This window comes from Neopsephotus bourkii, unplaced genomic scaffold (assembly GCF_033783945.1).
Source record: "Neopsephotus bourkii isolate Nb327-2 ecotype Australia unplaced genomic scaffold, CSIRO-AGI_Nbou_v1 NB_718, whole genome shotgun sequence".
NCBI lineage: Eukaryota > Metazoa > Chordata > Aves > Psittaciformes > Psittacidae > Neopsephotus > Neopsephotus bourkii.
In genome coordinates this window covers 1,757,504-1,769,773 of record NW_026901217.1, presented here as the reverse complement: position 1 = coordinate 1,769,773, position 12,270 = coordinate 1,757,504, and the positions used below count along the sequence as shown (strand labels likewise).

Genomic DNA, 12,270 nt, shown 5'->3' with positions numbered 1-12,270 from the left:
AGTATCTGAAGAGGGGCTATAGGGATGCTGGGGAGGGACTCTTCATTAGGGACTGTAGTGATAGGACAAGGGGTAATGGGTTAAAACTTAAACAAGGGAAGTTTAGGCTGGATATAAGGAGGAAATTCTTTCCTGTTAGGGTGGTGAGGCACTGGAATGGGTTGCCCAAGGAGGCTGTGAATGCTCCATCCCTGGCAGTGTTCAAGGCAAGGTTGGACGAGGCCTTGGGTGTCATGGTTTAGAGCGAGGTGTCCCTGCCCATGGCAGGGGGGTTGGAACTTGATGATCTTAAGGTCCTTTCCAACCCTAACTATTCTATGATTCTATGATGTAAACTTTTATCAAGTCTATAGAAGTTGTACAAACCAATGATGAGTGGAATGCCTTTAGGAGCCATAGGTACAAAAAAATAAGAGGAGAAGGATGGTTTCTTGAGCTTTGGTACCTGTAGTTTTTGTGTTTCAAAATTATTCTTTTGTTCAAAAGATGCAGAAGTTTGTTTATCTCTTGAAGTGTCTTTGAATACTGTTTGACATGCTTGCTTCCACTGCCTACTCTAGCATTTCTCATGTTACGGTTTCTTCCTGTTACTAGCTGCTCTGTGATTATATATTACATTCCTTGTTAAGTCTCACTTGTTTCCTTCTCTTGACAGCTGCAAATCAGAAAGAGCCCTTGACTCCTAAATTTAAAGTGAAAGAGGAGCCTACAGATGAAGAAGCTCCAAGTTCAGCCTTGTCTCAGTCCAGCTATGTGTTCAGCCAGGAACCTGAAGCCTCAGCTCCAAACATCCCTGAGGAGAAACTCAAGCCACAGGAAGTGCAGGCAAATGTAATGAGGCAGGACATGTCAGTCAAGGCAGCATCTGAGCTCCTCATGAAGCTCTCAGGTAGATATTTTATTTAATTGCATTCAGCTTCTTCTTTTTCATGTATGCTCTCAAGTTTACCTTGCAGAAGATTTAGCTTTAGTAGCAAGTGAGTGAACAATAGAAAAAGTCTGTCTACACAGGCTCATATATGTATGACACCTCAGTTTGGTCTGTTAACATAGTATCCAATTATCTGTGTTCTGGTTTTCAAATTAATGACTATGGGATAAGTAAAAGAAATGATGCCTTAAAGCTTTTAGATGTTGTCATTTTTTAAGTACCAAAACATGTTAATATCAATTTATTCACGTCTCTCATTAACATCATAAGACTGTGTGTCTGTTCTGAACTATATCTCATACAGCTTTATAAATGATGTCTTTTAAAGCCTTTTAGTTTTTTCAACAGTATCTTGTACTCATAAGATACATAGTTAAAAATATAATGCAAACTGAGCCAGATTTCTGGTGTTGGGGAGACCACTTGACCTCTCCTACTTTGCCTTAGTGATAAATCCTTTCGCCAGACAAATATGTATGTGCATACACGTATGTACTGGTACAGCTGGAGGGAGTCAAAAATGTATGTACTGCTAATTATGCTCTGTCCCACTGTCAGAGTCAAGGTTTAACTTTAAGAGAAAGTGAAAGGGTTGAATTCTCCCTGCTGGGAGTAGGTTAAGTGAATGACAAAAAGGCTTTGAAGTTCTAACAGACTTGAATTTTTAGGAACAAGATGTGAAACTCAGTCTTGGAGGGTGGGTTTCGTACTTCCTCACCTAAACTGGATGAGTTAGTTTTTAAGTCTTCAAAGCTGGACTTATTTATTTTTTTTAAGTGTGCCAACATCATGCAAGAGGTGCCAGTGGAAATGTTTACAAGTTTAGTAACTTCTAAGAACCCTGCTAAACCCATCTGAATTTTTTTTGCTTGATTGGATGCTTTCAACATTGAATTTGAGGTCAAACGTGTAGCTGGAAGACTTTAACTGACTAGGGCCTCCCCCATAAATTCTAACATGTCATTAATTCACTCCTGTTCATACCTGCACACTTCAATTTTCAAAAGAATTTGAATCATTGATTGCAAGAAGTTTGTGTTAATGGTGCAAAACCAGAAGTTAATCAGAGCAGAAGTTTACCAATTATTTTACAGAGTCCCAAATACTAAACATTTGGTAATTGATATAGTGCGCTGTTGCTGGTTTGAGAATGGTGTTGTGATAACAGAACTTTACTGCCTAATGAATTTCAACCTGTGACTTTATTTTTGCTGGCACACATAAATTTATGTATCTATTTTCATAAAGAAAATGCTTCGTAACTAAAGTACTTCAGAGACAATAGGTTTATTGATCGTAATTCTTGAATTCAGCACTAGCAGGCTGTGTTTAAATAGCTTTACTGCAGGTTATTATGTTAGAATATTTGTGCCTTAAATATCTGTTTATATAGATGAAGTCTGACGTATAAAATCTTAGTCAAAGTTTTTGGTCATTTCTGTTGGGAACTCACAGTCTTTAAAGGTTGTAGTAAGAAATGCACTAGTTTAACATTTCTCTTATTTTAAACAGCTCGCGATTGAGCAGTTTTTGCTGATAGTGGTCTTTTTCGTTAATCCATAGATGAGAAGGTAAAGCATTACTCTAGGATCTATTCAGATGGTATTGCTGCAATTGGTGTTCCTGAATCAGCCAGTGGGTGGGGTTATACAAAGTTTATCACTTCGCTGTTTTCAACTTGCACTTTTCAAGAATTACCTTCTAAATCGAAAACTATGAAGGAGGGAAACACTAAGATATAGTTTAACGTAAGAAAAATGTAAAAGGAATATATAAGATCAGTAGTCACTTTAATGTTTGTTTTTTTTAATGTTTACTTTATCTGGTAGGATACTCAGATCACTGCTGACTTCCCAGCTTACCTGAAGCAATTCTACGTTCTGTTTTTGGTGATTTAGAACTTAAACAGCTAAGCCACTTCCTTTGAATAAAGTGAAAACAAGAACAAGATTCCTTCTTTTCCCTGGTACTAGAACGAGGGGGAAAAAAAGAAAAAAAAAAAGAAAAAAAAAAGGGAGAGTAATGAGTATGTCTGGATGTTCTACTGTCTGTAGGAAATCTTCAGTCAAGTGCCCTTATTAGATCTGATATATAATTTGGTTAAGTCAGGTCCTTCCAGGCTATATATATTCTTGGTAAAGACTGAATGGATTGCATCCTTGCTTTTTATTTTCGCTTTCTTCTGTGTGATACTAATTACCAAACCCTGAATTGCATACAAATTCAGCAACGGATTTCTGACCCTTCATAGTATTTTGCTTTCTGTGTTCCTGATAGACATGCTTCTGTTATCTCCTAAGCAATAATATTGGTGATTGTCGCAGCCTCTTGGGATTTAGGCATAGACGATGCTTTCACATGAAAGATACACTGCTTTATATTTTTCACTGGGAAACCTCTTTTCCCAGAGATGCTGTGTTGCTAGCTCTTAGCTGAGCTTGTTCAGTTTAGTGGAAGGCCTTTCCAGCTCTAGAGTCCAGTGTGGATTGGTAGTTTGCAGTAAATCTCTCCTATAGTATGCACCAGCCCACACTAGCCCCCTGTAATGGAGGGATTTGTTAGCCACTCAGAAAGTTTTCTAAAGCTAGGAAAATGTGGATGAATGAACATGATTTACTGTAGTAGAACATTAACAGAACATTTACTAGGTGTTAGTGTAGAGGCAGTTTTACAGAAGTTTATCTGGAGATGCTATGCCTTTCTATACCAGTTTTTTCTCTGCTGTGTCCACTGGGATTCAAATCTTCTACCTCACAGTTCCCAAACTTCATACCTAGTCACTTGATACCTACTCGCACTTCTTCTAAAGAATTATTCAAACTGAGAAGTTTAATGTGTACAGGGCATATCTAGGTAGAGCCCATTTCCATCCAGATAGTCAAAACAAAACTTCCTAAAGACTGATATGGAACTTAAAATAAATGAAATGCGCATTTTGAAGAAATGGTATTTGGGGGTTAACAGGCAAAGTTTGAGCTTTAGTGCAGAATTTTAACCTACATTTTAGAGAACATGAAATGACTGCCATGGTTTATATGAATGTACTAAAATGAACTGTGAATTCTGTCCATTACTAAGTTTTGACTGAGACTAGGTGCAATGATAAGCAAATAGATTTGAGGAGACAGTGGAGTGGGGCAAATCACTCTTATCTCTGTTTGGAAGGGGGCCATCCCTGCAGATTTTGAATTCCTATTAAATGTTGCACTAAATCACTTAAAGGAAATTGAAGTGATGTATTTTAAATACACCTGAACCTATTTTCTGCATTCTTACCAGTTCTCTTTCATGGAAAAGATAATTTATGTGTCAAAATGTTGAAATAAGTGGTGTATCTGGTTAGTCTTATGCACTCAATATTGTAAATAGAAAGGTAGGTTTCAGAGGAGACTGAAATTTAAAATAAATGTTTGCATTTACCTGCTAAGGTGTAAGTCTAAAAACGCACCTTTCTTTTGAAATAATCATGCTGCTAATACGTTTTGGGCACGTATTATCTTTCAGAAGCATACAGTGTTCCCCCTTGTCCAAAAATAAATGCATAGCTGGAGGTGTATCAAATCTATTCCAGGTACTAGCATTTTATAAGTAGTCTTTTACCCTAGTGCCTTGAACTGTGACATTAGTATGTCCCTGTCTTTCCTAGAAATGTTGCCTGAATCACATTTGCCTTTATTTGAGCTGTATCTTATTTGTGATCATCTCGCATTTCTATGGTAACTCAGGTTGTTTTCCTCCTCTCTTTTTTTTCCAGTGGATCAATTTCCCATGTATTGCACATATCCTTGTTATCGTTAACAAATGCATGACCTTTGTACTATACAGTTCTTTTGGATTCTTTGTACTTTCATCTTTGGGTCACATGGTGTTTCTTGTAATACACCAATTGCCGAGTTACCAACAGTGTGTCATAGTTTTGGGTTATCAGCATTTGCAATTAACTTGTACTTGATTTTGGTTTCAAGATCATGAAGTACTTGTTGCATTCAGTTGATTCCAAAAACGTTCTTGATCAACTCCATTTATTATCACCTTTATATTGTCACAACTATATGACAATTCCTCTTTCAGCACAACTGGTTATGTGGGAGATTTGGGGGGCTTTCCCACTTTTTTGATTAAGTATTTATCCGCTTGAAAATGTTTATGCTGATTTCCAATTTTGTGCCTTGCAGTTAATTTTTTTGACACTATCTTACATTTAACTGAAACCACATAGCTTAGAACTATTTGAGAAGAGGAAGAAAGAGAAAAAAAGAATGACAGTACAGTTCTAGCAGTTCTGGCATAAGATGAAAGCCAGAACACCTCCCATTCCAAAAATGGCACATTGTACATTAGGGTACAGTGAGGTGAGGGACTATCTGAGAAGGCTTTAAATTAGCTCATACCACAGCCAGTCCAGCCACAGCAGCACAGACTTCCAGAAGAACTCAATAAGTTTAAAAAGTTTGCTAACAAGGAGCGCTATCTGTGTTTGTGTGGCTGGACAGCTGGTGTCAGATTTACCTCATTTTAAGGCTTGGGTGGCGTTATGCTTGGCTGTCATCAGCAATGTAAATCGACAAGAAGTCCATGGCTAGCAAGATATTATTCTTAGCAGTCACAAAATCTTTTCAGGTTTAGTGGGTTGAGTTGGCAGTCTTTTGATTTATTGTTACTGTGGTGAAGAAAAAGAACATTCTTTGGGTGAGTTGGGGACCTTGCTACATATTTCTTTTTCATAACTTTGTGGACTGTTCTGGGATGCGCTTGTATGGCGGTAGGCTGCTGTCTTTGGAGTTTGCTGTTGTCAGGACCTTGTAAGAGTCTCAGTACCTAGATTGCAGGGGTGCTGTCAAGAGTGCTTTCATCCCTGTTTGGAGAGCCTTGGTAATGAGCAGAGGAGTGAAAATACAGGGAAGTCTTTTGTTCCTTGATCTCTAAGTAGCTTATTAGAAAGCTCTGGGCAGCAGCAGGTGCTTCTGTAGAAGCCCAGAAAAGAAAGTGGGGAAGTGTATGGCCCAAAATAAGGCTTTCTCTTGATGGGAATTAGAGAGATGGCAAGCCACAGCAAGTCACGTGACCAGATTACATCCTGCTGCTAGCCAAGCGTTTTTTGTTGGGGTTTTTGTTTGTTTGTTTTTAACCAACAGAAATGTGAAATTGATTGTGAATGGTTAGAGTGAATCTATGTTGTATTGACAGCACAGAAAAAGATACAAGTTTCTAGGTTGCTAGATTTATTATTGCAGTGTGGCAGGCTCCAGATTTTATTTTTTTTTTCCAAAGGTTTTGAAACTTTCCTGCCAATGCTGTTACATGAAGTTCATATCAGGCCATGGTACATTTAATAAGCTTTTCCATGACATATGCATAACATAATCCCAGAAGAACTCAACTAGCAATGGATTCTTACCTGTTGATGGGGTTTGCCGTGTTTCATTGCAACATTAATGTCTAAATCCAAAAGGGAGGAAAAGTGAAAAAATACTGCCCATTCACAGGAGAAGTATAGGGTGGAAAGAATGGAAGTCTGCAATGTCAGGTTTTTTTCCTCCTGTATACCTCAAAAAAACAAACCACAAAATCACAAAAATCACAGAAAACCAAGTACCTCCTAAAACAGCCTAGCTTTTATTACAGTAGATGCTACTGTATATACTACAGTATAGTAGATGCTATACAATACCTCTAAGTTACTGCAGTTCATCATCTTTTTTTCTGCATGAGGGTAATCTCGACATTTAATGAAAACCATGTAAATTTAAAAGATCAGATAATTTGGCAGAATAAGAAATCGTGACGTCCGTGGTTCAGATGTACTTTTGATGTTCTGGATTTATTTTTATTCTATTTATTTTATTTTTTCAGGAATAGTCATTGAAGAGTTTAAACACCACCACCTCTTCCTCCCTCCCCAGTCCTTTGTTTTACTGATATTTCTCGATGATGTTCAGCCAGGTGGGAGTGGCCTCAAAGCTATGGAAAGTGGGCAAAGTGTCAAGGGATTATAGATGCACAGTATTTGCAGAAGGGCCTCTTCAGACCCCTTGCCTTTGAAGAGTCAGCTTGTAAAGACAGGAGACATGGAGCCAGGCTCTCTGTACAGCTTGATGCAGAAATGCTAGACTGGGATTTTCTTGAACTGGGATAGATAGGAATATGTCATAAAATAACTACTTACTGCGTATGTAGACTTTTTATCAAATGCTTCTTAATCTATGTTTTGAGGGGTTGCTGGTGTTTTGCACGTAGGTAACCGCCATAATCCTACCATTTAATTGAAGGAGCAGCAGTTGAGTGTCACAACTCAAATTAGCTTACTGCTTTAATTTGCTTCTTTTTTCCTGTTGTTGGCTTGCATTTTTGTGAAACTACCCCACAGTCACAAAATTCAGGGGTTCCACTTTAACAAATATGATCCATTTAATGTTTTTTTTTTAAAAAGCAAGACCCCGTTACATTGATTCAAAGCCCATTGACATTGTCTTACATAAAACAGCAGTTTGAGAAAATAAAAAAAACAAACTAACAAAATAAAGCATCAAGCACAGCGCCCTAGGGAACGTCAGATGTTACTTGTTGTGTCTCTAACAGAACCTTCAGGGCTCACCAACTGTTCTCTACCTCTGAGGTTTTATTTAAGCTGTTTTAGGGCATGTTTATTTCTAGCAAATCAGAACAATTAGCATAACAAAATGCCTGAGTCTTCATACTGAAAGCTTTTGAAGTCAGTACAAGTTGACCCACTAGTTACCCCTGTCTGCTTGATTGTGAAAACTAGTACATGAGTCCAATTTATGAGACATATGGGAAAGGCTTTCTTGTCCAAGTTGATTCATAAAGTTGATTTGTAAAGCTGATGGGCATTTCAGCAAATATGAGCAACTGAACAAACCTGTTTCTCTTAGCTGTTCTCCTCTGATGTCTTGCAGCAGTCCCCTGACTGTATTGGTAGCCTTCCACTGAACATGCCCCAGGATGTCAGTGTCCCAAGATGTCACCTGTACTGGTGAGCCCCAAATGAGGAACAGTTCTAAAAACAATCTCATAAGTGCAGAATAGAGGGTAAGACTCTTCTCCTGGTGGGTACAGCTTTGATAATACAGCCCAAAACATGGTTGGCCTTGGTTGCCACAGGGGCACATTGCAGACTTGTGCACAACTTGCATTCAGTTGTGGTAGTCCCAACTTTCTGAGACACAGCTTGACTAAGCTCTTTCTAAAACGTGTCAGTCTCTGTCCTAGCCTGCAGAGAAGCATTGTTAACACTAAATTTCAGAGATGCTCTTATTGCTACACCTTCTTCAGGTAGCAGTGTCAGGCCACCAGGAGTGAATGCTGTACCCTGAGCTTTTGGATCATACAAATATCCTTCTGTGTTTCTGTTTTGTTTGGTTTTTTTAGCAAGTGACACTACTTTGCAATTCCTTGCACTTTTGAATGCCAGAGAACCTGAAAGCTGTGGAAGAAATTACTTTCTTCCTGGAACAAGCCTGTCCAGTATTGCGTTTTTCATATCTGATGCGGAAAATTGTCTCAGTCAATGTGAACATGATGAAGTTCATTGAGGCTTCTATAGACCAGCTGATTAAAAGTCATACTGCTCTGTAAAGAAACAGCATCTCTGTGGCTCGATAGTATGTCCATGTATGCAGTCATTTTGTCTCGTTTTGTTAAGCTCTTTCTGTTTCACAAAGTTAACAGCAGAAAAACACACATTAGGAGATTTAGTTTATTTTCTGCCAGATGAGCTGTGTTCAGTGCCTTGCTGTTGTCTGAGCTTCATCCAGGTTAGTTTTGAATAAATAGCAGACCATGTTTAGGAGATAACAGTCTGGATACTTCAGAGCTGCTTAAGTCTTTATCCCATGCTGCTTTTTGCTAGGAATTAGATATCTGTACTTTCATAAAAATCTGACATGAAGAAAATTACTCTTCCATGCTAACATTTTATTCTGATACATTGCAGTTTCTTTAACCTAGCCCACTTATTCAATGAGAAATGTAAAAGTGGAAAGAAGCCAAAGCTATCATGATTTTAATTATTTGAACCAGGAGACCTGTCGGTGTACCAGCCCTTGGCTTGAAAAACTTTAGCTGTGCTATGACCATGTGAGATACCTAAGTAAGGAAATAAGGGGTATCACCTTACTCCACAAATGTATTCCACTGTCTGTAGCACAGAAGGGAAAATAATCTTCAAGAATTTACAGTTTAACTGTGCCTGTGTGGTGAGATGGGTATGAGCATAACCTTAATTACAGTCTTTTGCCAGCACAAAATCTAGTACAGCTGGATTGTATGCCTCTGATTGCTGCTCATGGGACAGACTGACTGTGTTTCCCCTTCATTAGCTCTTGTCAAGTTATCATAAATACCCTCCTTCAGTCTTCTCTGTGTGTTTGCTTTTGGGAATCAGGGTATGACAGGATTCATCTTTGGAAGGGACATTCTGTCAGATCAAAAGGGCACAGCTGGGAAGATAAAGGTCAAAGGAAATGATCAAATATGTAAATTTAGTTAGGGCAGTTGGAGTGCTAGCTGATTATAAGGGGGAGAAGGTCATCAGTATTGCTTGACTCTTGCCTTAGTTGGGGTCAGATCCGTTTGTCTGATACAAAAGCATTTGCAGGACTGGGAATTAAACTGTGGAGCAAGAACAGAAATAGAAAGAATATTTTAAAAGCAGAGAGAGCAGCAAAGGTCAGCTTGACTCTGCACCTAAATTTGGCAGCTGGGTGCAGAGCTCGGTCTGTCAGACATCTGAAGAACTCATTTGTTTGTGGAGTTACCTGAGCTTTTGATTGACAGTGTTACCTGATGCGTTCCTTTGGTGTTCTGTGTTCACTTTCAATGCACAGCATGCTATTTTTACGCTTTCAAACACAGATGCAGTGTTCTGTGGTTTTATAATAAGAGGCTAATGGAAGCTTTAAATAAAAATAAATTTAAAAAAAAAGGGGGGGGAAGAAAAATCTGCTTACCAGGAGAAAAAAGGAATTATATTGTATTTCTAACTTGACTTCAGTTTAGGATTCTTTATGAAGATACCTGAAGTCTGAAATGCATCTGGTGAATCATAGATGGTAAAGTTTTTTATAATTTGTTTATATGTTTAAGGATTAAAAATGTCACAAGGAAAGACTGAAAGCACTTCATGTAAATTGTCCCTGGAACACATCCAAGTGCCTTTTATCTCCTGCCTTCAATTTTTTTTTTCCCTCCACTCAAGAACAACAGGAAGATGGGGAGAGGGAAAAACCAGGGGAATGAAAAAGGACTTGGTGACACACACCAGTTTACATTTAGGTGAAATGCATATGCCTTTGTGCTAAAGGGTTTTGGCTAAAGACTACAAGATGGCACCAACAGGCTGACTAGCTAGTTGTCAGGGACGACCAAACTGTGTTTTGGTGCTAAGGTTCATCGTAATGTTGGGTAATTGGAAACAAAAGTTCTGGTGGTGTTTGAAACTTTCACACCAACAGTGGAAAGTCTGGATTAAAAGGGCTGTTTAGGTGTTTGGGGTGTTGAAGGCAAACGATCTTGGAAACCTGATTTTGAGATTTCAGAAGTTTTATTCTGAATTAAAAATGATCACTTGCCTTGCAGCTAAACCAGAGCATTCAGCAACATCTGAGGAATCTCAGGCATAGAAAGTGAGCTACAGACTGTCTTCTAGACTATGGTTTTGTTTGCTAGGCCTAGGACACCAGAGAGGAAGACAGGGAGGGAAGGATATGGGCTTACAGAAACTGCTCATTGAGGTTACCGGATCTCATAATGTATAAGGGAATATATAGGCTTGTTACAAAATTAGACTTCAGAAAAGCGTGGGCCCCAGAATAATTCTCTCACCTTGAAAGCATATGCAGATATAACAAACCGGTTCCTTACACAGTTGTCTGGAATTTTCCATAAAAGAGAGAGAGAGCAAAAGAGGAGCAGATGAGTGATTTAGAGTTTGTAAGAGGTCTTCAGTGCCCACCTTTGGAGAGCTGGTGTAGTTGCACCTTGATTTAATAAATAAAAACAAAGCTTCTGTAAGTGGTGTATGAACACCCAGTATTCATAGAAAGTGACATAACTCTCATATTTACAAATATGCAACTGTTTCCTGCTCTCTAGTTTGAAAAATTATTTTCAAGAGATTGCTTCTATTTATAACCCCCAAAGAATACTGTGGCAGTCAGCTGCTTGCTGCCCTTACCATTTGCAGTGCTACCGTATAAAAATTATAATGTTGTAACTGTGATTCCTGCTTTGAGTACTCTGAAAAATTGTCGCCTAATTAAAAAATTGTGGTGGTTGTTTATTTTTTTTACATACAAATTTGCAGCTGAGAGTTACAAGGAAACCCAGATGGTAAAGATAAAGGAAGAACCAATGGAAGTTGACATTCATGATTCGCAGGCTTCAGTGTCACCCAGCCAACCCAGCCAAAATGTTGGCTACAGCACTTTATTAGGGAGAGACATTAGTGAACACATACAGAAGGCACCAGAAGGCCGTGTGCTGCCAGAAAGAAATCTGTTCAGCCAAGATATATCAGTGAAGATGGCATCCGAGCTGCTCTTCCAGTTATCAGGTAAAAGCAGTGGAGAAAGTAGAAAGTTGAACTTAAACATTAAAAAGAGATTGCATATAACCATTAAGGTGCTATCAAAGTGTGAGATTGCTATGGCTGAAAAATAATAGGAATTAGAGCCCTTCTACCCTCACATTAGAAATGCAACAGCCTTGCCAAATGTCCCCCATAGTTAGCATATGCTCTACAGCACTGTGACAGGTCAGGTTCACAGTATCTGAACTGAATTAGAAAAGCCAGAGTTCAACTCCTGTATTTTTGAAAGCTAATTAAATAATTTAGTGACAACTGCTTGATCCAGGCCTTGGAGTATAGGAGAGCCTATAGATGGCAGCTGCTGGCATAGGCACCAGCGGCTGCAGTGTTCCTGGGGCTGCACTGTCCATTTCTCTTAACGAAGAAAGTGAACCTCAGCTATTACATAAAGGCAATGATATCAGCGCTGTGTTTAATGAATGCTTGTATTGCATATTTTGCATGAAGCACTAACACCAAATTGTGAAGCTGAAAAAAATTTGCTGTTATTAGTTTAAATAAAGTTATGCCTATTCTCTAATCATGCCTTAACAGTTTACCCCAATTTACTGTGGGTTATGCTGTTATCAGAAAGCGTTAATATAGCTATGTTGAATAAAACCTGATAGGGAAAATGCAATATATGCTAATCACAAACTGCCATGTATGTTCCTCTGCAGAAAAGGTGAGCAAAGAGCACAACCACAATAAAGATAACACCATCAGAACTACAACCAGGTAAGTGCAGTCC

The 12,270-nt window shown here is 38.6% G+C and overlaps 1 protein-coding gene across 5 annotated transcripts in view; it reads left to right on the top strand.

The window, feature by feature from the left end:
- Nucleotides 1-12,270, top strand: part of ZNF827 (zinc finger protein 827) — a 107,847-nt gene that overhangs the window by 57,284 nt on the left and 38,293 nt on the right. For all 5 annotated transcript variants that reach the window (XM_061354145.1, XM_061354146.1, XM_061354144.1 and 2 more), the window contains exons 5-7: nucleotides 656-889; nucleotides 11,256-11,504; nucleotides 12,200-12,257. In XM_061354145.1, the coding sequence (XP_061210129.1) occupies nucleotides 656-889; nucleotides 11,256-11,504; nucleotides 12,200-12,257 (541 nt within the window). The remainder of the gene's footprint in view (nucleotides 1-655; nucleotides 890-11,255; nucleotides 11,505-12,199; nucleotides 12,258-12,270) is intronic.